This window comes from Sarcophilus harrisii, chromosome 1 (genome assembly GCF_902635505.1).
Source record: "Sarcophilus harrisii chromosome 1, mSarHar1.11, whole genome shotgun sequence".
Taxonomy (NCBI): domain Eukaryota; kingdom Metazoa; phylum Chordata; class Mammalia; order Dasyuromorphia; family Dasyuridae; genus Sarcophilus; species Sarcophilus harrisii.
Window position 1 is genome coordinate 230,203,066 of NC_045426.1, and position 24,754 is coordinate 230,227,819.

At 35.0% G+C, this 24,754-nt stretch overlaps 1 protein-coding gene across 3 annotated transcripts in view; it reads left to right on the forward strand.

The window, feature by feature from the left end:
• Positions 1 to 499: 499 nt before the first annotated feature.
• Positions 500 to 24,754, forward strand: part of DCAF12 (DDB1 and CUL4 associated factor 12) — a 120,434-nt gene continuing 96,179 nt past the window's right edge. For 2 of the 3 annotated variants that reach the window (XR_004229455.1, XM_031937881.1), the window contains exons 1-2: positions 500 to 955; positions 2,262 to 2,516. Coding sequence is in view for 2 of the 3 variants with exons in the window: in XM_031937881.1 (XP_031793741.1) it covers positions 878 to 955; positions 2,262 to 2,516 (333 nt within the window). In the remaining variant the exon portion in view is untranslated. Of the gene's footprint in view, positions 956 to 1,666; positions 1,742 to 2,261; positions 2,517 to 24,754 lie in introns of those variants that run through there. The other variant, XM_031937892.1, reaches the window with a different exon arrangement.

Here is a 24,754-nt window from a genome sequence, read left to right on the forward strand (position 1 = left end):
CCCAGGTTGGGTTCTGATTGGATGCTCTGGGGCCTGTAGAGTGTGTGGGAGGCCACTTTATATAGCTAAGTGCTCCATCAATTAGGATCCGTGTGATTACGTCATTTCTCGCTCCAATTCGGTGACATAGCTGTTCCTATTCTGAGATGATGACGTGAAAGAGAAGTTTGACTCGGGGTTAGTTAAGAACTACGAAGCCGACAGCCTTTGTCCGACCAGGCCTTTGGAGGCCAACCGTCCGCCATCAGTCTAGCTAACGCGGCGCCCACTCAAGTACGAGTGTGCTCTCTCTTTTAGCCTATACACCCCACCTCCACCCCTCCCCAGGTGAGACTGGAAGTGAAGGTGTAGGGAGAAAATAAGGTGGAGGAAGCTAGAAGCGGAAGTGTGGCTATTGCCCGAGGGAGATGGGGGAAAAAAAAGAGGTGGTTGGAAAAGGCGGAGCGGCATCTAGGCAACCATCCCGAACGCTTTCCAGCGTCCTCCGATGCACCCTTCCGGGAGGTGTCTCCATAGCAACGCACCGTAAAGCACGGCTGCGCAGCTGGTGACGAAGTGACGGGGTGACGAGAGAGACGGGGTGACGGGGGAGGGAGAGTGTTTTGGTGCCTGTCGCTCGCCGTCCTTTTTTCTTCCCTGGTCGCTTGCGCCTCTCAGTCCGGGCTTCCTCCCTCCCCCTCCCCTGCCCCAGTCCTCCCTCCAGTCCCAGGCATCTCTCCTCCCCCCCTCGCCGCTTCTCCTGCGTCTCTTTCCCCCCCCTCACCCTATCCAGTTCCCCGCCCCCTCCCCCAGTATATGCCCCGCAGCGCGGCCGCCCCCCGCTCCCCCCGGTCCTGCCGCCCCATGTGGCTGCGGGGCCGCCGCGGCGTCTCCCACTATGGCCCGGAAAACAGTTAGCAGGAAGCGGAAAGCGCCCGCGGCGCCGGGGACCGGGAGCGGGACCCAGGGCCAGCAGGTAACCGGGGGACGGAGAGGTGGGGAGGCTTGGCAAAGGGTACCGAGGACCGCGGGGGAGGGGGATGTCGGGGCTGCGTAGGAACCGGGAACAGGCCCGAAGCGTTGTCAACCGGAGGCGGATCTAGGCCCGGGGCTCTCCGGGGAAGGCGAACGAGCAGGCCTTCGGAGGATGGACAGTGAAAAGTAAGGGGTAGAGGGGAGCTGCAAGGATCTGGGCCTGGACTGTCATTGAGGGCAAAACGAGCCCTGCCTTCATCTTCCTCCCCTCCAAAAAAGATCGTCCTTCTAAAGCCTGCCTTTCCTCTTACGTCGGTGAGAAGTCCTCTTCCCGATCCCCCCTCCAAACACATAATGGGGCTTCCGTACCCCTTGTCCTCGGGCCGGATCTTCCTCACCTGCGGCCTGAGGCAAGGGAAGCAGCTCGGGGCCAAGTTCGCCCTAGCTCTTTGCCCCCAGTCAAGGCCGTCCCTTTGGGGGGAGGGTCATTGATATAAACTGGGGGTCCAACTCGGGTCTCTTTATCCCCGCGGCCTCCTGGCCGGATCCCCTCCCGGTCTCGTGTTTGTGTTTGACTTTTCGAACCCCCGCAACTGTCTGGAGCGCGGGGGTCGCGGCCGAGGGAGCTAGGACTGCCCTGGCGCTGGGAAGGCCTAGGGACCTAGGCATCCTGTCCGAGGATCGCCTGCCCTTTTCTAGGCCTGCCTAGTCCAGCACAACTCTTTCGATGCTTCGTAGTGATTGCAAGCGTAGAGGGAGGAGGGGGCTGGACAGAGATGTGTCCCAGGTCGGTATGGGACCCACCCCCTCCCTGCCTCCTCCTGTGGCTGAAAAGGTGCTTCTCCTCTCCCCCAAATCTCTTCTGCCTTTCAATTCTGCCTTGCTGGAAGATGGTGGTAGACAGCCCCGGGCCACTTCTGGGATAAACTTTCTCTTTCCCTCCCTCTCTCTGTCCCCCTTCCACCCTTTTTCTTTCCTCCCTCCCCTCCTCTTTTTCTCTGTCTTTCTCTAGCTCTTTCTCTCCTCCCCCCTCTGTCAATCTGTCTGTCCCTTTTTTTATGTGTTTCTCTCCCTGTTTTTTGTTCTTTCACCTCTGTGGTGCTTACACACCAGTCTATCTATAAGCATCTTTACTGGAACTATGAATTAAACAGAGCCTCTGGATCAAGTTTCTTCCTCTGTTGTGTTCAAGGCAGATTACTTAAAAAACTATAGCTTAGATTACCATTTTTCATAGATGTTTATAGGGTTTCATATTCAGAAGGGCAGTGGCTGCAGCCTATGATTTCTGATATTGCTTTCCACAGTTTGGCTGGGATCATTCACTAAACAAAAGGAAAAGACTCCCTCCAGTGAAGAGGTCCTTGGTCTACTACCTGAAAGGCAGAGAAGTCAGGTTGCAGAATGAGTCCAGTTACTACCGAGTGTTGCATGGTTATGCAGCACAACACCTTCCCAGTCTCCTGAAGGAGAGAGAGTTTCACCTTGGGACCCTTAACAAAGTATTTGCATCTCAGTGGCTGAATCACCGGCAAGTGGTGTGTGGCACAAAATGCAACACGGTAAGCAGGATGCCTTGTTTCTTATGGTTTCTGCCACTGTATGGATGGACAACCATTTTCCTATAAGACCTATATTATAATGTAAGGTTCAAGGCAAAATCGTCTTTTTCTTCTGTCTACAGTTTGAAGATCTAATACTTGATTCCTTATAATTTTTTCCCCAGGCTGTCTTGTTTGTTTGATTTTGGATTAGCCAAGGTCATCTTATAATAATAACACATTTTTATTGGGTTTATGATGTACACATAATTTTTATGTGTGTTGCCTCATTTTGTTATCACAACTTTTGTGAAATAGGAAGGGCAGAAGTAGTTTATACTACTTTAGAGATGTAAAAAGCCAATCAGGACATTTATTAAGCACCAATTGCATTTAATACACAGTAGTTAATCAGTAAACATTAAGTTTTTACTCTGTGCTAGGTACTGTGATAAGCACGTTTACCAAAAAAAAAAAAAAAAAAAAAAAAAGCAAGAAAAAAGTTCCTGCTCTCAAGTAACTCAAAGTTTAGTGGACTGTAATTAAGCTATATTATGTGTGCTAGACACTGGAAATACAGGTTTGGCAATGAAGTAATTCTACCCTCAAGGAGCTTGGATTCTTTCTAAAGCCATACAGATAGAAGAATAGAGATGCCTTGTCCAGAACCTTGGTTTCTTGGTTTGTAGACTAGTGTTCTTCTCACTAGATTATGAATCAGGAAGAGGGCAAAAAGGCAAGTGGCATTTATTATTTAGCATTTATAATGTGCCCTATATGTTTGTTGGTAGGTACTAATAAGTGTCAGACTGAAAGTACAGTGGAAATAGGAAAAGGTAAGTGTATGATGGGAAAGGAGAGTAGTAAAAGAAGATAATTCTAGGAGATACTAGGAGTTAGGTAATCATAAGCAGCTTGCTTTTATGAAAGGTGTATTGGAAAGACAACTGTATCTAGGTTTAAGGTTTTTTTATATTTCCTTCTGTTATTTTAGGGTTATGTAAATAGATTCTAATACTGAACAGGATGAGGAGGAGGAAGAGAGAATACTATGTAAAGTAGAAAGGACCTAAGTGTACTTGTCCTATAAAAATATTATTTATAGCAAATATTTAAATTTTGAGGGAAGAGAATAACACCATATTAATTAGAAGTGAACTCCTACTTCACCTCTTGACTATGACTAATATATACATGTATAACCAAACAGAAGTCTTTTAGAATTAATAAGCTTCTATAAAACACCTTCTTTGGTCATATCTTCCTGGTTGCCTGCTAATAATAGTTGCCGTAAAATCATTTGTTGTCATTGATGAGAAGGTTGTCACATGTTTGAGAAAGTTTATTCATATAGTTCCTTTTTGACCTCTTAAATTTTCAAATTCTTTTGCTTTTTCAAAGCCACAGAATTGGATTTGGAAATAATATTTTAAAAATTAAAAATGTCTTACATTTATATAGGGTTTTAAAATTGCAAAGTACTTGGCATATATTTATTATCTCATTTGATCCTCATAACAACCCTGTGAAGTGTTATTATATAGAACAAATTACTTGATCTAAATATAGGTATAACCATTTCATTTCCTACCTACTGTTTCTGATTTTTTGTCAGACATAAAGATATTGGAGAGACAGTGGCCTTCTACCATTCTTATTTTTTTCTTTTTTTTTTTTTTTTAATACTTAGTGAGCATCTTCTTTCCTTTTATCAATTTTAAAATCACATGTTATATTCTTTTCTTTGAGCATTAATTTTGTTTGTAAAATGAAAGTAATGACGCCTTTCCCACACAGTCTTAGCTTATCTAATGCTGTGGAAATGAAATTGAAGATTTTTACAAAGTATTTTAATTTCTTAATACCATGTTTGTTTATGCATGAATTCAGAAAGGGATATAGGCAAGCAGAACAGTTTTGTTACTATTGTGTCAGTTTTAGTATATACTTTTATTGAGAAGGGAAGAAATACAATACATGTTAAAAATGCATTAGCCTTGTTTCCCCTTCGTTTTTCCTTCCCCACAAAAAAGGAAAAATATGCTTCCATCTCTCATAGTAGATCCAATTTTTATCTGGAGGTAACTATTATATCATGAGTCCTTTGGAGTTGAGGTAGATCACTGTATTGTTACTAAGTTACTGTAGAGTTACTTAAGTTTTTCACAGTAGATTATTTTCACAGTATTGCTGTTATTATATAGTTTTCCTGGATCTATTTCACTTCATTTTGCATTATTTCATATAAGTCTTCCCAGGTTTTTCTGGAAAACCATTCCATTTATTATTTCCTGCAATACAATACATTTATCACATTCATATGCCATAGCTTGTTGAGCTATGACTTGACTACCTTGATTGATAGACATCTCCTTATTCTCGAATTCTTTGCCACCACAAAAACATAGATCCTTTTCCTTTTTCTTTGATCTCTTTGGGATATAGAATTAGTATTGTTGAGTTAACGGGTATACAGAGTTTTATAGCTCTTTGGGCATAGTTCCAAATTGTTCTCCAGAATAGTTGAATTATTTCACAGCTCTACCAGTAACTCCATTGGTATACCACTTTTCTACATCCCTTTAAGCATTTGTCATTTTCCTTTTCTGTCATCTAAGATGATCTGATGGATATGAAGTGGTACTTCAGAGTTATATTTTAATTTACATTTTTTTCTAATAATTGAAAAAAATGATTTGGAGCATTTTTAAATATGATTGTTGATAGCTTTCTTTTTTTTTTTTCTCTGAAAACTATCTGTTCATATTCTTTGACCCATTTATCAGTTGAAGAATGGCTCCTATTAAAAACCTCAGTCTTTTAAAAGATTTAACTTCATATGTACATCTTTATAAAATATTACTATATTTTATATAATACTCTGTATCCTTTACAGAAATTTTCATGTTTGATATTTGTCATCTATAATATTTTAAAACAATTTAATATAACAAAGTTTAACAGAAGTTCATTTTAATAAACGGTCCTCTTCTTCATTCTTCATTTATTAAAAAAAATGACTGTCACGTTTTAATAAGGAAAAAAAGTTTTAAAAGCAGCATGTATTATAATTAATCTAAGATTTTCTGAACCACAGTTGTTAGATTGATATTTTCCCATTCAGTTATCAGCTGTCTTTAACTTATAGAGAGGCCTCTTGTCTTAGTTCTTTTTCTTAAGTCCAAAGCCTTGACAATCAGAAGTAAAGGTGGAATTGAAAACTGAAAAGGTCAAGGCACTATATTTTTTTAGATAAGAAATAATAGCAGCTTGTTACTTTGTGAACTTGATTTGAAGTTGGAGAACTTGGGCTCCAATCCGGCTTCTGTCACAATATGTCTCTAGGCTTAAGTTTTCTTATTTGTGAAATAAAGGGGTTGTTGGACTAGAGAACCAAGGTGCCTTTCATCATTAAAATTATGATTTTATGATCTATGATCTTAGGAAGGTACAAAGATTAGAAGCAACCTGACTTGGGGTAGGGAAGGAATAAGGAAGAAGGAATAAAAGATCTGCATTATAAGAGACCCGCTGAACTTATTTTCAGTGTCCTGAAGCAAAGCAGGGTAAAAAATTTCATTGAGAAGCAAGATTAAGTCAAAGAACTTGAATGGCCAAGATCATATTTTTATCTATTGCAATTTTCTAAAGGAACAGGTGGTATTTGGAAAACTGGATTTTAATCTTTAAAATACAAAAAAAAAAAAATTCTTTGGCTGGTTTCTGATGAAGTATCTTTTTTTAGGTAATCACATATTACCTCGTTTATTTTGTCTATCCCAGTGAGCTGATAGTTACCTGTTTGGTTGATAAGCAATTAGTTCACAATTAAATTTGTTATTCAGTCCTTTTTAAGGAATATCTTATGGGTTGGGTTTCTATTTTTTAAGATGAATTCCAAATTTTAAACTGCTTTGTTCTGGTTTCAGAGTATTTGTGAGAGTTTTGCTATGGAGTGACTTTTAGATATTTTATGTTTATGATGACCGATATGTGACCTTGGAGATGTCACACCTTAGTTCTCTTACTTAGAAAATGAAGGGGTAGTAGCAAATTATTTTTATTTTTCCTCTCAGCTTTAAGTATGGCATATATCACTAAATTTCATTTCATTTGGCCACACTGACCAAATTTTATTTAGGTGTTAGGGTACAAAGGGTGGCGATTGTGTACAAAGAGTTGAGATAAAGGATGTCAGGCCTAGCACATTTTTCTTGACCTTCCCCTCTGTTGCTCTCCTCCACTCTCTATTCTATATCTTGAATGTAGAGGTATCTAGGATGCTTTGTAAATATACTGCTTGCTGACAAAAATTCTCAGTAGTTGAAGATGGTGTGAGAGTAATAATAAATAAGAATCCTAGGAAGTGGAAACAATCAATTCAGTTCCATAAAAATTACTCATTGCCCACTATTTGTAAGGTGTTGAAATTACAGTCCAGAAACAAAGAGGCCCCTATCTTCAATGTGTCAAGTCAAAGTCAACAAACATGTATTAAGCATCATGTGCCAGGCACTCTGCTTCATGCTATAAGATAAAGGGAAGAGCAAAAGACAGTGCCAGCTCTCAAAGTGCTAAGAGCCAAATGAGAAAGAAAACTTGTAAACAGACATGTACTAATTAGGTATGTTCAGGATAAATTGGAGATAATAATGAAAGGAAAGCAGCAGCATCAAGGGGATTATGCTACCTTATGCTACAATGTGTTTCTTTATATATTGTGTTACATTTTGTTACCTTATGTGCTACACTGTTATATTACCTTATGTTGCATTGCATACATTAGAAATGATCAGATGAACATGAAGCTTGATAAATTTTATGTTAAAAGGGCTGTTTTACTTTCCTTTCTTGATAGAATTTATGAGAAAGTCACTCTAATGAGTGACGAAGTAGGAATAGTCGGGTGGTATATGAAATGTTATGTTGACTTTAGTGAGAACTTAAGTGCCCTACTAAAGGCAATCTGGGAACAAGAATCTTCCATTTCTTCTGAAATCAAAATGACTGCTAGTTCCCATGATGAAGGACTAGGACAATAAGTGAGTTTGATTTTTTTTTTTTTTTTTTTTTGTCACAAAGAAATGTTTTTTTTTTTCCCTTGTCTTCACCTTAAGCATCAAGATTCATGTTGTATCTACAGACTCAGTGGTGAGAGGAAGAGATTGACCTACAATTGCTCAGTTGTCACTTGAGCCTGTTAAGATGGATTCAGTTCAAGATTACATTTGGGCCACTATTATTTTTTTTAATTGGCTTATTCTCAGAAGTTATTTGTAACTTCAGATTCATTCCTGAAAGCCATCTGTCCCCCAAAAGATGATAAAAGAAGCACTCTCTTTTTAATAACTCTTGAAGGAAAAAGATAGTAATTTTTTTTAAAATGTGCTCATTCCATTGGTTTTCATGAGAAATGGTGTTTTTGTGTTTTTTTAACTTTATTAATCAAATATTTGCATGCCTGCTACATGCAAATCACTTTGTTAGGTGCTGTGAGGTGTAAAGAAATAATGATTTTATAGCTGGAAGTAATCTCTGGATCCTGATCCAGTCTTGTCCTTTAAAGATTAAGAAACTTAAGATCCAGAGACAATAACTGTATAAAGTTATGTATGAAGAATTTATTATTAGTGTGGGTTTTTTCCCCATCAGTACAGTTATAGCACTATAGTAAATTGATTTGATTAGACGTCAATTGATGGAAGACGGCTGATAAAGCTCCATTCTAGGATATGGATGGAAAAAAAAAAAGAGTTAAATTCAGGCTATAGAAGCCCTTGTGCTAAACTGATGAGTTTGAACATTAGTCCTTTGGGAAGAACTTTTATCTCTTCTCATTGGCTGATTGTACCTAGCCCACTTTAGGAATTTCACATGAATATTTAATAATGATTGTCCTATTTGATAAAACCCTTCCTCAAGAAAATGGAAGTAACATGCTTGGCAAAATTTCTGAGCTTTGGTAACATCCCAAGCGTACTCAGATGAAATCTGAGAGATAACTTCCCTGAGAAATGCTGAATGTGCCACTGATTTGATAGGTCTGAGGGACATGACATCATCATCTTCCAATTTTCCTTTAATCGTTTTCTCATGAGACCCAGCCCAGGTTCAGTGAAGACTTTTTGTCTACCACATATCTCTAAAGGATGAAAGAATTTTTTCCCAAGGCAAATATTGTAGCAGTATGCCAGTTTTTTCCACAAATGGAAAAACTGCTAGATGTCTTAATTACAATATGTTAGGCTTTTATTTTTTTTCTAACCCTTGTTATAATAAACAAGAATCTCTATGAATCCTTTTTTGTTTTAAAAATACTATGTATTACATGACAAAATAGTCAATGACTATAGTGATCTAGTGTTTGACAAACCCAAAAACTCCAGCTTGTGGGATAAGAATCAACTATTTGGCAAAAGCTGCTGGGAAAATTGGAAACTAGTACAGCAAAAAAATAGGCATTGACCCACACATAACACCAAGATAAGGTCGAAATGGGTTCATGATCTAGACAGAACGAATGATATTATAAACAAATGAGAGTAACATAGTATAGTTCACCTCTCAGATCTGTGGAGGAGGAAGGAATTTGTGACCAAAAAAGAACTAGAGATCATTATTGATCACAAAATAGGTCATTTTGATTATATTAAGTTTTTGTACAAACAAAATTAATGCAGACAAGATTAGAAGGGAAGCAAACTGGGAAAACATTTTTACATTCAAAGGTTCTGATAAAGGCCTCATTTCTAAATTATATAGAGAATTGACTCAAATTTATAAGAATTCAGGCCATTCTTCAATTGATAAATGGTCAAAAGATGTGAAAAGACAATTTTCAGATGAAGAAATTGAAACTTTCTAGTCATATGAAAAGATGTTCTAAATCACTATTGATAAGAGAAATGCAAATTAAGACAACTCTGAGATACTACTACACACCTGTCAGATTGGCTAAGATGACAAGACAAATGTTGGAGGGGATGTGGGAAAACTGGGACACTGATACATTGTTGGTGGAATTGTGAAAGGATCCAACCATTCTGGAGAGCAATTTGAAATTGAACAGAGAGCTATAAAATTGTACATGCCATTTGATCCAGTCGTGTTTTACTGGGCTTATATCCCAAAGTGATCTTAAAGGAGGGAAAGGTATACACATGTGTGTAATGTTTGTGGCAGCCCTTTTTGTAGTGGCAAAAAACTGGAAACTGAGTGGATGCCCATAGTTGGAGAATGGCTGAATAAGTTATGTTATATGAATGTCATGGAAAATTTTTGTTCTGTAAGAAATGATCAGTAGGATGATTTCAGAGACGCTTGGAGAGATTTAAGTGAATTGATGCTAAGTGAAATGAGCAGAATCAGGAGATCATTATATATGGCAACAAGACTTTAGGATGATCAATTCTGAAGGACATGGTTCTCTTCAACAATGAGATGATTAAACCAGTTCCAGTTGTTCAGTGATGAAGAGAGCCATGGGAACTGAATGTGGTACACCATAACATAGCATTTTTACTTTTTCTGTTGTCAGCTTGCATTTTGTTTTCTTTTTTTCAGTTTTTTTCCTTCTTGATTTGATTTTTCTTGTGTAGCAAGATAACTATATAACTATGTATACATATATTGGATTTGACATATCAACATATTTAACATGTATTGGACTACCTGCCATCTAAGGGAGGGGGTGGAGAAAAGGAGGGGAAAATTTGGAACAAAAGGTTTTGCAAGGGTCAGTGTTGAAAAATTACCCATGCATATGTTTTGTAAATAAAAATCTTTAATAAAAAAGACTAAAAAAAATAAAAATACTGTGTTAGAATCTGCTGGAGGGCATAGGTTTAATGAAAATATGTTTTTCCTTAGAACTTTGTCTCTTCTCAGTAGCCTTTTTTGTCTGTGGATCTTGTTCTTGGAGCTTAAAGACACAGTGTTGTCTTATCAGTTCTTTAGCATTACAGATATGATGTGGTTGAAATAGCAATACCTAGTTTGAAATAAACATATGACAAATTCACAATGATCATTCTCTTTGACAAAAGGTAGATTTATTTAAAAGAGGTTATAGAAAAAATGAAGGGATACAATAGACACCAGGAATAGTAAATATGAAATATAGTTGGGAGAACGTTTAGTTACCAAGGAAAAAGTCAAGTTCCTCAAATTCACAAATAGCAGGAGAAAGGAAATATTCCATGAGGTAGGAGAAAGCCATTGACTGACAGATTATATAGGAGTTTAGCAGACTAATCAGAGTTAGCTAGACTAAGAAGAAAGGCCCCATTAGAGATATGGCACTATGAAGAAAAGCAAAAGTAACTAATAGTAGACTTAATCCTGAAAAGAATTTAGCAGAGATCTTCATCGTTAGCAGATTTTTTAAATAGGGGAAATATATAGGGTTTCTCAGGGAGATTAGAGAAGTAAAAGGTATAAGTCAGAGGGAAGGAATCAGGAAACAGGTGACAGACCAGGTCCCAGACTCGCCTAAAGATATGCCAATCAGCAGGCTAGTTCCAATGATCTTGTGATGGAGAGAACCATTTGCACCCAAAATGAGGATTGTGGGAACTGAATGTGGATCATAACATAGTATTTTTACTTTTTGTTATTGTTGTTTGCTTGTTTTTTGTTTTCTTTCTTATTTTTTTCCTTTTTGTTCTTGATTTTTCTTGTGCAGCTTGATAATTGTGGAAATATGTATAAAAGAATTGCATGTTTAATATATATTAGATTACCCGCTGTCTAAAGGAAGGGGGGGAAGAGGGGATGGAGAAAAACATTTGGAACACAAGGTTTTGCAAGGGCAAATGTTGAAAACTATGCATATGTTTTGTTTTGTTTTAAATTATAGCTTTTTATTGACAGAACATATGCATGGGTAATTTTTTACAACATTGTCCCTTGCACTCACTTCTGTTTTGACTTTTCCCTTCCTTCCCTCCACCCCCTTCCCTAGAGGGCAAGCATTCCTATACATGTTAAATATGTTAAAGTATGTCCTAGATACAAATGTGTGTGCAGATCCATACAGTTCTCTTTTTGCACAAAAATAATTGGATTCCGAAGGTAAAAATAACCCGAGAAGAAAAACAAAAATGCAAGTAGTCCACATTCATTTCCCAGTGTTCCTTCTCTGGATGTAGCTGATTCTGTCTATCATTGATCAGTTGGAACTGAATTAGATCTTCTCTTTGTCAAAGATATCCATTTCCATCAGAATACATCCTCATACTGATGGAAGTGAATTTCTTTGACAAAGAGAAGATCTAACTCAGTTTCAATTGATCAAGGATGGACAGAAGCAGCTACACCCAGAGAAGGAACACTGGGAAATGAATGTAAACTGCTTGCATTTTTGTTTTTCTTCCTGGGTTATTTATACCTTCTGAATCCAGTTCTCCCTGAGCAACAAGAGAACTGTTCAGTTCTCCCCACATATATTGTATCTAAGATATATTGTAACCTCTTTAACATGTATAGGACTGCTTGCCATCTGGGGGAGAGGGTAGAGGGAGGGAGGGGAAAAATCGGAACAGAAGTGAGTGCAAGGGATGATGTTGTAAAAAAATTCACCCTGGCATGGGTTCTAGCAATAAAAAGTTATTTAAAAAAAAAAGAAAAAAGAATACATCCTCATACAGTATTATTGTTGAAGTGTATAATGATCTCCTGGTTCTGCTCATTTCACTCAGCATCAGTTCATGTAAGTCTCTCCAAGCCTCTCTATATTCATCCTGCTGGTCATTTCTTACAGAACAAGAATATGCCATAATATTCATATACCACAATTTATCCAACCATTCTCCCAACCATCAATTGATGGGCATCCATTGATTTTCCAGTTTCTAGCCACCACAAAAAGGGCTGCCACAAACATTTTGGCACATACAGGTCTCTTTACCTTCTTTAATATCTCTTTGAGATGTAAGCCCAGTAGAAACACTGCTGGATCAAAGGGTATGCACAGTTTGATAACTTTTTGGGCATAATTCCAGATTGCTCTCCAGAATGGTTGGATTCATTCACAACTCCACCAACAATGCATCAGTGTCCCAGTTTTCCCACATCCCCTCCAGCATTGATCATTATTTTTTCCTGTCATCTTAGCCAATCTGACAGTAATGGTATCTCAGAGTTGTCTTAATTTGCATTTCTCTGATCAATAGTGATTTGGAACACTCTTTCATATGAGTAGAAATAGTTTCAATTTCATCATCTGAAAATTGTCTGTTCATATCCCTTGACCATTTATCAATTGGAGATTGGCTTGATTTCTTACACATTAGTGTCAATTCTCTATATATTTTGGAAATGAGGCCTTTACAGAACCTTTAAGTATTAAAACGTTTTCCCAGTTTATTGCTTCCCTTCTAATCTTGTTTGCAGTAGTTCTGTTTGTATAAAGGCTTTTTAATGTGATATAATCAAAATTTTCTATTTTGTGATCAATGATGATCTCTAGTTCTTCTTTGGTCACAAATTACTCCTTCACAAGTCTGAGAGCTAAACTATCCTATGTTCCTCTAATTTATTTATATTCTCATTCTTTATGCCTAAATCATGGACTCATTTTGATCTTATCTTGGTGTATGGTGTTAAGTGTGGGTCAATGCTAGTTTCTGCCATACTAATTTCCAGTTTTCCCAGCAGTTTTTGTCAAATAGTGAATTCTTATCCCAAAAATTGGGATCTTTGGATTTGTCAAACACTAGATTGCTATAATTATTGACTATTTTGTTTGCCCTGTGAACCTAACCTATTTCACTGGTCAACTAATCTATTTTTTACCCAATACCAAATGGTTTTGGTGATCGCTGTTTATAATATAGCTTTAGATAAGGTACAATTAGGCTGCCTTCATGTGTTTTTTTTTTCTTCACTAGTTCCTTTGAAATTATTGACCTTTTGTTCTTCCACATGAATTTTACTGTTATTTTTCCTAGGTCATTAAAATAGTTTCTTGGGAATCTGATTGGTATAGCACTAAATAATTAGATTAGTTTAGGTAGTGTTGTCATCTTTATTATATTCGCTTAGCCTATCCAAGAACACTTAATATTTTTCCAATTGGTTAGATCTGACTTAATTTGTGTGGAAAGTGTTTTGTAATTTTGCTCATATAATTCCTGATTTTCCTTTGGTAGATAGATTCCCAAATATTTTATGCTATCAACAGTTATTTTGAATGGAATTTCTCTTTGTATCTCTTGCTGTTGGATTTTGTTGTGATGTATAAAAATGCTGAGGATTTATGTGGATTTATTTTGTATCCTGCAACTTTGCTAAAGTTGTAAATTAGTTCTAATAGCTTTTTGGTAGAATCTCAGGGGTTCTCTAAGTATACCATCATATCATCTGCAAAGAGTGATAATTTGGTTTCCTCATTATCTACTCTAATTCCTTTAATCTCTTTCTCAACTCTTATTTCTGAAAGTAGCATTTCTAATACAATATTGAATAATAATGGTGATAGTGGGCAACCTTATTTCACTCCTGATCTTACTGGGAATGGTTCTGGTTTATCCCCATTACATATGATGCTTACTGATGGTTTTAAATAGATGCTCCTGACTATTTTAAGGAAAAATCCATTTATTCCTATACTCTCAAGTGTTTTTATTAGGAATGGATGCTGGATTTTATCAAATGCTTTTTCTCCATCTCTTGAGAGGATCATATGGTTTTTGTTAATTTGGTTATTGATATAGTCAATTATGCTAATAGTTTTCCTAATATTGAACCAGTCCTGCATTCCTGATATAAATCCTACTTGGTTATGGTGTATTATCCTAGGGATGATTTTCTGTAATCTTTTTGCTAATATTTTATTTAAGATTTTAGCATCAATATTCATTAGGAAGATTGGTCTATAATTTTTTTTTTCTGTTTTCAACCTACCTGGTTTAGGTATCAGTACCATGTCTATGTCATAAAAGGAATTTGGTAGGACTCCTTCAATCCCTATTTTTTCAAATAGTTTATATAGCATTGGAGTTAATTGTTCTTTAAATGTTTGGTAGAATTCACATGTAAATCCATGTGGTCCTGGGAATTTTTTCTATGCATATGTTTTGAAAATAAAAGTTTAAAAAGAAGATATACCAATCAAGATAGTCTGGGAAAGCTAACTTCTTAACTTATGGTATTAAGAGAAATCTAGGAAAGCTAAGTTCCCATTTAGGTTGTTATGACTTTTTTTTGCTGAGGCAATTGGGGTTAAGTGACTTGTCCAAGGTCACACATCTAGGAAGTGTTAAGTGTCTGAAACCAGATTTGAACTCAGGTCCTCCTGACTTCAGGGCTGGTGCTCTATCCGCTGCACCACCTAGCAGCCCCTGTTGTGACTGTTTTTAAAGATGGTAACTAGATTGGAAACCAGATGAATGAATTAACTATAGATTCTAACTTTACATTATTCCATAGAACTAGATAATTTGGGAATCCATTTAGGTTTCTTCCTGATGGAAGGAAGAAAGTCACAGAAAAAACAAAGTTAAAAAATTTTAATCAACTTAGTATTATTTTGTGGAAGAGCTAGGAGTGCAGTGGTTAGAGCTTGGGACTTGAAATCAGGAAGATCTGAATTCAAATGTGACCTGACATTTACTAGCTGAGTGATTCTGGGCAAGTCACTTAACCTCTATTTGCTTCAGTTTCTCATCTGTAAAATGGGATCATGATAGAAAAATTAATGGCAAATCACTCTGGTATCTTTGCCAAACAAACCCTATATACAAAAATCCATGGAGCCATATAGAGTTGGAAATAACTGAACATTATTTTTTTATGAAGGCACTAAACTTTTTAAGCTTAAAAACTGTTGGAAAAACCAGTTAGGTTTCACCAACCAATGTGTTTTTATAGTTCCAGAGTAGCCAAATCTCAGAGAAATGTGGACATACCAAATTGGGTGGGGCCACTTATAACTCTCTTTAGGATACTTCTTTCTTTCAAAGGTAGGATCAGCTGGCTGTATCCTGTCTCCTGATTTCACTGGATGTAATAATGTCAAACTTTTTCTAGTGACTTATTTTGAAAAAGAGAGAGAAGACAAAAAACAAAATAAAAAAAGTTTTGATTACTCTTTACACTTACTTTAACACTGTTGTTACATGAGAAAATTGAGACAGAATATTTGATATCATAGTCATATAGAAAATTTAGTCAGTCAAATCTGAACTAAGCTATCACCTGTGCTATTTGCTCATTTTAGTCTTGCTTCTTATGAGGTTGAATTTATGATAAGCATATCTAAATTGTGTCTAATACCATTAAATTTCTACTAAGCTATTTTTTATTATGCAACTTCAATTATATTATTGTGCTGAAAGAAAGGTGAAATTCACATCCTTTCTAGTTTTGTTCTATTAACCAAATAATAACTTAAAAAAAAAATTCAGTAAACACTTACTGAACATTTCCTGTACTCAAAGCCTCATGTTAGTAAGGTCTACTGAGGTAAATAATGACATTATTCTTAAACCCTCAAAAGATTCAAATCTTTCACTGATAGCATACTTTTAATCTCTCTCTCTCTCTCTCTCTTTCTCTCTCTCTCTCTCTCTCTCTCTCTCTTGTGTGTGTGTGTGTGTAAAATATGCATCTTTTACAAGTAGACTGTAAGATTCACTTTTATAATCATGAATTGATCACTTTAGTAAGTGTAAGGAGATAATAGTTTTAAAGGCATTTTCTGCCCTCGAGGAGTTTAGCTATCTTATCTTTCATTAAATCTTATCTTTTTATTTGACTGTAATATACTAGGTGAATTAAAGAGGTTTAAAATACATTGCCACACAAGGTTCCTATTGACACATTGGTTAACCCAAACCATTTGCTTTTTTTAAACTTTTAAAAATTTCAGAATAGAAAAACAAACAAAATAGGACAATTTTTTAAAAAGAAAAAGAAACATTTGCTTTTATGCATAGCAGAACACAGAGGATTCAAAAAATGAGACAGTAATTACTGTCCATTTCAAGAAAACTGCTCAAAAAAAAGAAAAGAAAACTACACATTGTGTTCCGATCTGTCTAATTTTTCTTTGCTTCCTTGTAGGTTTTCCTTTGTTCTCTGCTGTATACTTTACTTTATTCTTTTTTCCCTTTCCTCCCTCAGGAAGGATACAATGAAGTATGAAAAAGAGAGATATACATATATGTATACATATGTGTACCTGAATGTGTATATACAACTATATGCAACATATCTTTATACAACACTTAATATGTGATTCACACAAGTATATACATAGATATTTATAATCACGCACATATATATATTCATGTATATCTATATAGGCCATACTAAGCTTGTTTGTTCTGTTTCTCTGAAGGTAGATAACATATAAGTCCAAGTCTTTCCATTTTTTCCTAAAACTATCAATTGGTCATTTCCTACACCATTGTAATATTCCAACCATATACTACCTAATTATTTTAAATATTCTAAAACAATATAAATTTATATGTCTGGCATTTAGTATATTTTCCCTATTTTTCTTTTTTGATTAAATCTATTTTAGCTTTAACTTTGAAATCAATGTTTATTAATTCTGCTTTTTTCAAATATGTTCTACTTCTGATCATCATTGTTATTTGTATGTATTATTTCCTATTCCTACTGAGTCCTTTGCTTTGCAATTACTTAACCTACCTCTCCCCCAAAGATTCCTCCTTTATCCTCTCCTCCTACCTTTCCCATTCCCATTGATGTACACATCTTTCTACACCTCCCTTATCACTATTCCCTCCCCCTCTTACTTATTTTTAAGTTATGTGAATAGGATTCCAGAACTATCACCCTTCTTCCACCATCTTAATTATTCTGGCACCTCATTTGTATAAAATTTAATTCTTTTTACATTTTGCTACACGGTTTTGCTTTTTAGAATCAACATTATACTCAGTTCTACCCCAATCTGTCTTTTGAATTGACCAATTAATAGTGACAACCTTAAACATATTTGCTTTTGAAAGTGACGCTCATTTGATGAATTTGATTTCCTCCATTTCTATTGTTAAGTTTTTTTTAAATGTTGGAACTCATTGAATTATCTTTAGAGTAAGATTTAACATGGAGTTCATTAAACTCATTTTTTTTGTTTTAAAATTTTTGATAACTACATCATTATAATTGGTTTCTTTTACAATGTTAGGTATATTGTTTACATAAAAATATTATTCTGGAAAGAGTTCCAAATACTTCACCAGACTGCCAAAGGGCCTGTGACATAAATAATCTGTGCCTTAAGATTTAGAGTTTATATATATAGAGCAATGACAGAAATGAATTTATAATAAATCTTTTTTATTCTCAGGTTTTTTTCTGTTCTTTTGTGCCATATTGTATGGAAAAGGTCTCAAACTTTGTTTACTTGTCTGAATTGATGATCTTTCTATTCCATTTTGTTTGTTTTATCTCTATTACTAGACTTTCAGCTCCTTGAGGGACAAAAATAATCTAATCTAGAACAATGAGGAACCTCAAAATATCCAATCACACTCCCTTCATCTAATAGATAAGAAATAGAATCCAAGAGGGTAGTTAATAGCCCATGATAACACAAGGAATAGGCTTCAGAATCAGAATTCAAGTCTGTATTTTCTGCCTCTTAACACCAATAAAGGTTCTGTTTCATCAGTCTGCTACTTATTAGGGTCTTTTTTTTCTTAGCTCCTGGAATAGTGTTTTGATATTTAATATTTTTAGTTATAAATCAACAAAGGTATACTTTGTAAACAAAGCTTTAGAGTCCAGTCCTTGATTCTGAAATTTGGATACCCTTCCTTTCATCCCAGTTAAATTTTGAATGGACAGGAAGTGTCCTTATATTGGCTGTATTATAGATTCTTTTTTGTAGGCATATCAGATCTTAAAATATGCTATGTAGATAATTTGCCTATTTCCCCTTCCCTTTTTGGTGGTTTCTCTTGACTACTGAGAAACATTTTGGCATTTTCATAGTATATTGATTTAGCTGGATTATAAATACAATGGTAGGATCAGCATCAAGTAATTTGATAGTTGACCTTCTCTAAATTATCTAGTAAGTTGATATAAGAATAGAACCTATTTATTTTAACCAGGGGATAGAGGTAGGAGGCAGAGGGCAGGATGAGTTCTGTTAAAAAGCCCTAAGCATGCCTTAATATCCTGAGACTTGATAGGAATGTCTCAGGAAATAAAAATCTAAGGAAAGGATTCATTATTAAAATAACTATTATCCAGTTAACAATTTTCATATATTAAAAGATCATAGCATCTGTATGCTCAACATCATCTCTGCCCTTTGGCAGTTTTGCATCCTAAGGTTAGGCTTTCAGGGTTGAAGACCATTGTCTAAGGATTGCTAGTCATTGGGTACACAATGACAATTAGGGTTTTGTAAGGTAAATGTTCTCTTTTCCATTTCAGCAAAATGACCCATCTTTAACCAAGCAGTTTTAACTGAGCTCTAGAATATGCAAAAAAGACTGAAGTCTCAGGTGAAATTAGCTTTAATATATTAGCCTTAAGATCAACACTTCTGTGTTCTGATTTAAATGAAATATTTGCAAATTTGAAATGGTTGTTACAATCACTTCAAGGCAAAACTAAGATTCAAATTTAGAACCCAGAAGGAAGAATTCAGATCCAAGTCTCTATTTAAATATCTTGTTTAATTAAATTTGCTTTTAAGAAAATTGACATCTAGTGATTTTATATCATCTTCATTTCTGAAATATATCTTCCTTCCCTCTGCCCCACCTTTCTTCCAGCCCAACACTCCTGACAGTCCTTTCCTTTTAACCAAAGATAAAAAAGAAACAAAGAAAGAAAAAAAGCAATTGATTGAAATTAACCAATACATCTACTACTTATGTTACTGTTAAAAAACACAATTATTTGATACTTCAAGAGATTATTATTATTATTAAGAGATTATTATTGGTAGAGGATTCTAAAATTAGACTAGCTAGTTTGTGACTGAGTATCAGATGGACAATTCTAAGGGCAAAAATCTTTTATATATCAATGAATGGAAATTTCCCCATAACTGGACTACATATATCACTTGTAAACCTCATTCAGGACCACCAAAGGATAAAACCTTAAGAGCAAGGCCTCCAGTGTCATGGATTAAAAAAATAAATTTACCAGGCATTTCTAGGAAATGTTTCAACCAAAAAAAAAAAGTCTTTGCATTCTAAGAAATTTTGAATAAAGTGACCTGAGGACACTTTTAGTCACTAATATAGTGCTTTCTCCCCCATTATTAAATCACGTTTCTAGTCTCTGGTAGGAATAGCATCTGTTTTACTTGGCCTTGATTGGTTTTTCTTTAAAGGTTATTTAAACTATTGGCCTACCATCAATTGGAGAATGGTTGGGTAAATTGTGGTATATGAATGTTATGGAATATTATTGTTCTGTAAGAAATGACTAGCAGGATGAATACAGAGAGGCTTGGAAAGACTTACACGAACTGATGCTAAGTGAAATGAGCAGAACCAGGAGATCATTATATACTTCAACAATGATACTGTATGAAAATACATTCTGATGGAAGTGGATTTCTTTGACAAAGAGACCTAATTCAATTTCAATTGATCAATGATGGACAGAAGCAGCTACACCCAAAGAAAGAACACTGGGAAATGAATGTAAACCGTTTGCATTTTTGTTTTTCTTCCCGGGTTATTTTTACCTTCTGAATCCAATTCTCCCTGTGTAACAAGAGAACTGTTTGGTTCTACACACATATATTGTATCTAGGATATGTGACATATTTAACATATATAGGACTGCTTGCCATCTAGGGGAGGGGGTGGAGGGAGAGAGGGGAAAAATCGGAATAGAAATGAGTGCAAGGGATAATGTTGTAAAAAATTACCCTGGCATGGGTTCTGTCAATAAAATGTTATTATTAAAAAAAAAAAAAAAAAAAAAAAAACAAACTATTGGCCTATCTGCCAAGTCATCTGAGATAGGAAAAAAAAAAAAACCAAACCAACAAACTTCTAACCTGTGAGGAATTAGTGCCGCACAATTTTGGCGAAATTTGTCATCATCATGGCAAATAGAAATAGAGGGGGAGGCCTTTTTATTTTAGTGTTATATATTTACTGATTCTTTTTATGATTTTATTATATACTAGACACTGTGCAAAACCACTATTTTATAAATGTTACCTTATTTGATATAACAAACCTGGAAGGTAGGTGCTTTTATTATCCCCATTTAACAGTTGAGAAAATTGAGGCATATAAAGGTAAAGTGAGTTGCCAAGACTTAATACAGCTAGTATGTGTCTGAGATTAGATTTGAACTCAGATTTTACTGATTCCAGGCTCAGCACTCATTGGCTCCCTCTCTGGATTAGAAAGCAAATTCCAAAAATATGTTGTTTACAAGAAACACACTTGAAACAAGGAATCATATACTTAAATCATACAATTAAAATAAAAGATTGGAATAAAATTTACTATGCTTTAGCTGAACACAAAAAAATCAGGATAGGTGTTACGATTTCAAACAAAGCAAAATAACAAAAAAATACTTAAAGAGTTAAAAGAGGAAAACAATGTTTTGCTGAAAAGAGTCAACAACTCGATTTCAAAATTTAACATATATGTACTCAGTTGTATAACTTCTAAAGACTTAAAATACTAAATAAATTATAAAGAAAAATAGACAAACTGTTATAGTGAGGGACTCTTATTTACTCTGCTCAGTTAACTAGTTAATTCTAATTAAAAAAAAAAAAGAAAAGAAATTAAGGAACTGAATAGAATTGTAGAAAAAGTAGTTATGATAAACTTAATTGCCTTCTGTTTATTGTCTTCCTCAATTAGCTCTTTGAGGGCTGAGATTGATTTTTCTTTTTTGTTTACATTTGTATCTTTAATTTTTTGCATTATATAAATGTGCAGTTTTTCTATACATATTTCAAGCAATTATGTTGCACGTGAAAAATAGATCAGAAAGAAAAAAAACCAAGAAAGAAAACAAAATGCAAACAAACAACAACAAAAAGAGTGAAAATGTTATGTTGTGATCCACACTTAGTTTCCACAGTTCTCTCTCTGGGGGTAAATGGCTCTCTTTATCTCTGATGAACCATAGGTACAAAAATTTAAATAAAATATTAGGAAAGAGACTAAAATAACATATCACAAAATTATTCCTTCCGAATAGGTTAGATTTATACCAGGAAGACTTTTGTTGTTCATTCATTTCAGTTATGTCTGACTGACTGTAATCCTTTTTTTCTTTTTAAAGATAGAGAGGTGTTTACCATTTCCTTCTCCAGCTCATTTTACAGTTAAGGAAACTGAGGCAAACTGGGTTAAATATTTAAGACTTGTACAAAGTCACATAGCTAGTCAGTGGTTGAGACCAGATTTGAAGATGAGTCTTCCTGACCCCAGTCCTGACACACTAGCCATTGCATCACCCTTTAAAAGCTGAAAGGGCTAAGATCAATATAGTGATTATTCATGATTTCAGAGGGTGAATGATGAAAACATGCCTGCCATTAGGAAGGTGAAGCCATGGGTGTACAAACACACAGATGTTTGTATGTAATCATTGAGGGACTTTGTTTTGCTTATGTTTAAATTTGTCTCAGGAAATTTCTTCTTTTTAAATGGGGAAAAATAGGTTTCTTTTAATTTAAAAAATAAGACATGAATACTACAGATGTGGGATGTTGCATACATTTTCAGTGTATGATTACTGTAATATTTTAGTTAATTGAGAGTGTAATCTGTATACATTTATAGTACAAAAATGACTAATATAATTATAAATATAATATATATAATAAATATATAATAAATATAAATGACTAATATACACTTTTTGACAATAAAAGCCATCCAAAAGTGGGACGGCTTGCTCCAGGAAATGGCAGCTTCTCCATCAGAGATATTCAGAAGAGGGGCTTGATGATCACTTGTTGAGAATATTTTAATACAAATGTCTTTTGGATATGAGCTACAATCTCAACGTATGGTTCTTTCCCCTGGGATTCCCAGAGACACTTTCATGGGTTCTATGAGGTTAAAATTATTTTTATAATATTCATGTGTTTTATCTATTACATTCTCCTTTTCCATCTACATATCTATGTAAGCCCAGATTTTCTTTATATTCTTCAATCAAAACAACAGATTGGAAGCAAAAGCAGATATGAGAATCTAAATTTCTTCCATTAAGCCATACATTAAAGATATTTGTGAAATTATATAAATCAATACTGTTCTCAGAACTTTTTTTTTGTTTTGGAAAGTAGTTTTTTTTCATAAAAATATTTCTATTAACATGTAATAGCTTTTTTGTTATTTAAAATGAATAAAAATTTAAAAATTATCAGTTTTATTATTTAATATGGTAAATAAAAAATACAACCTACATAAAGAAAAAGCCTTTGGGATCTTAATTATTTTTTAATGTAAAGGGATACTGAGTCCAAAAAGTTTGCAGACTACAGAACTAATATCTAACTCTCAAATTCTATAATTACTCAGCTGACAGAGCAAAAAATGTGAGGAAGGTTAGGAATAGTTACTGATTATCCAAACCAGGGAACAGTACATTTATAGAATCTGGAAGGGAGTACTCCAACCACTATAACATCGAGACTTTGGACTAGGCGGAAGAGGGAATCAATATGAAAGAGTCACCTTTCTCAGAAAATTAACAGATAAGACAAGTTACATAGGTTTGCTTAGCTAAGAATATTTGAGATGCCAAGAAATCTAAGATCAAACTAGAAATTGCCAGATTTTCGAAATTATTAGTAAGCATGTCTGATCCCTTCTTTTAAAGTTGCCCTTTACTAGTTAGCATTTAAAGGGCACTTTCCCCCCAAAAATCATGTTAAACACCCAATCATATTTCCCATCTTTATTTTCTTAGATACCTAATCCACTTACTGTATAAGGACATCTGAGACTGATTTTTAGGGTCCAAATGTGGCAGTTTCCCTGTTCTTGGATCTTTTGACCAGTTCAAATGAGAATGATGTTCAAGTGTCATCCTTCACCTAGTCTCCTCCTTATTTGCAGAGATATCTCCTTGTATGTGTTTATGTGAAATAATTTCCCTTCCCTTATTCTCATCCCTCTATATTCTTTCCCCTCTCTCTTTCCATTCTTTAGATCCTCAAGATATAACAGAACCACTGCTGGTGTTTCTCCAAATAGCCTCTCGCGTATAAGCCCTATTGATAAGATTCAAAGTGGATAGACACATGAATTATTTCCCCATATTTGAATGAAAACAGTTTATCCTTGTTTAGTCCTTAATCATTATTCATTCATGTTTTATCTCTTTAATACTCTTCAGTCCTGTTTTTGAACTTCAAATTTTCTTCAAAGCTCTGATCTTTTATTTTTATTTTTAAAATAATTTATTATATACTGCTTTATCGATCATGTTGGGAGAGGAAACTCAGAACAAAAAGGAAAAATAGGGGAGAGGAAAAAAGAAATAGAAAAAAGAAGTGAACATAGCATACATTGATATACATTCAATCTCCACAGTGCTTTTTCTGAATGCAGATAGCATTTTCTGTCCAAAGTTTAGTGGGATTGCTTTGGATCACTGGACCACTTGAGAATCACCAAGGTTTTTATAGTTGATCATTGCACATTTTTGCTGTTATTGTGTACAATGTTATATTCCCGGTTCCGCTTGTTTCATTCAACATGAGTTCATATAAATCTTTCTAGGCCTTTCTAAAAACAGCTTGTTGATAATTTTTTATAGAGCAGTAATATTCCATTACTTTCATCTACCACATCTTATTCAGCCATTTCCTAATTGATGGGCATGTATTCATTTTTCAATTCTTTGTAACCACAAAAAAGCTGCTACAAACATTATTGCACAGGTGGGTCCTTTTCCCTCCTTTATGATTTCCTTGGGATACAGATCCAATAGTGGCATTGCTGGATTAAAGGGTATGCACAATTTGATAGCTCTTTGGGTATAGTTCCAGATTGTTCTCCAGAATGGTTTGATCATTTTATAACTCCACCATCAATGCATTAGTGTCCTAGTTTTCCCATATTCTTTCCAACATTTATTATTATCTTTTCCTCATCTTAGCCAATTTGAGAGGTGTGAGGTAGTACCTCAGAATTATTTTAATTTGCATTTCTTTAATCAGTAGTAATTCAGGGCATTTTTTCCTATGACTATAAATGATTTTAATTTATTCATCTAAAATGTCTGTTCATAACCTTTGATCATTTATTAATTGG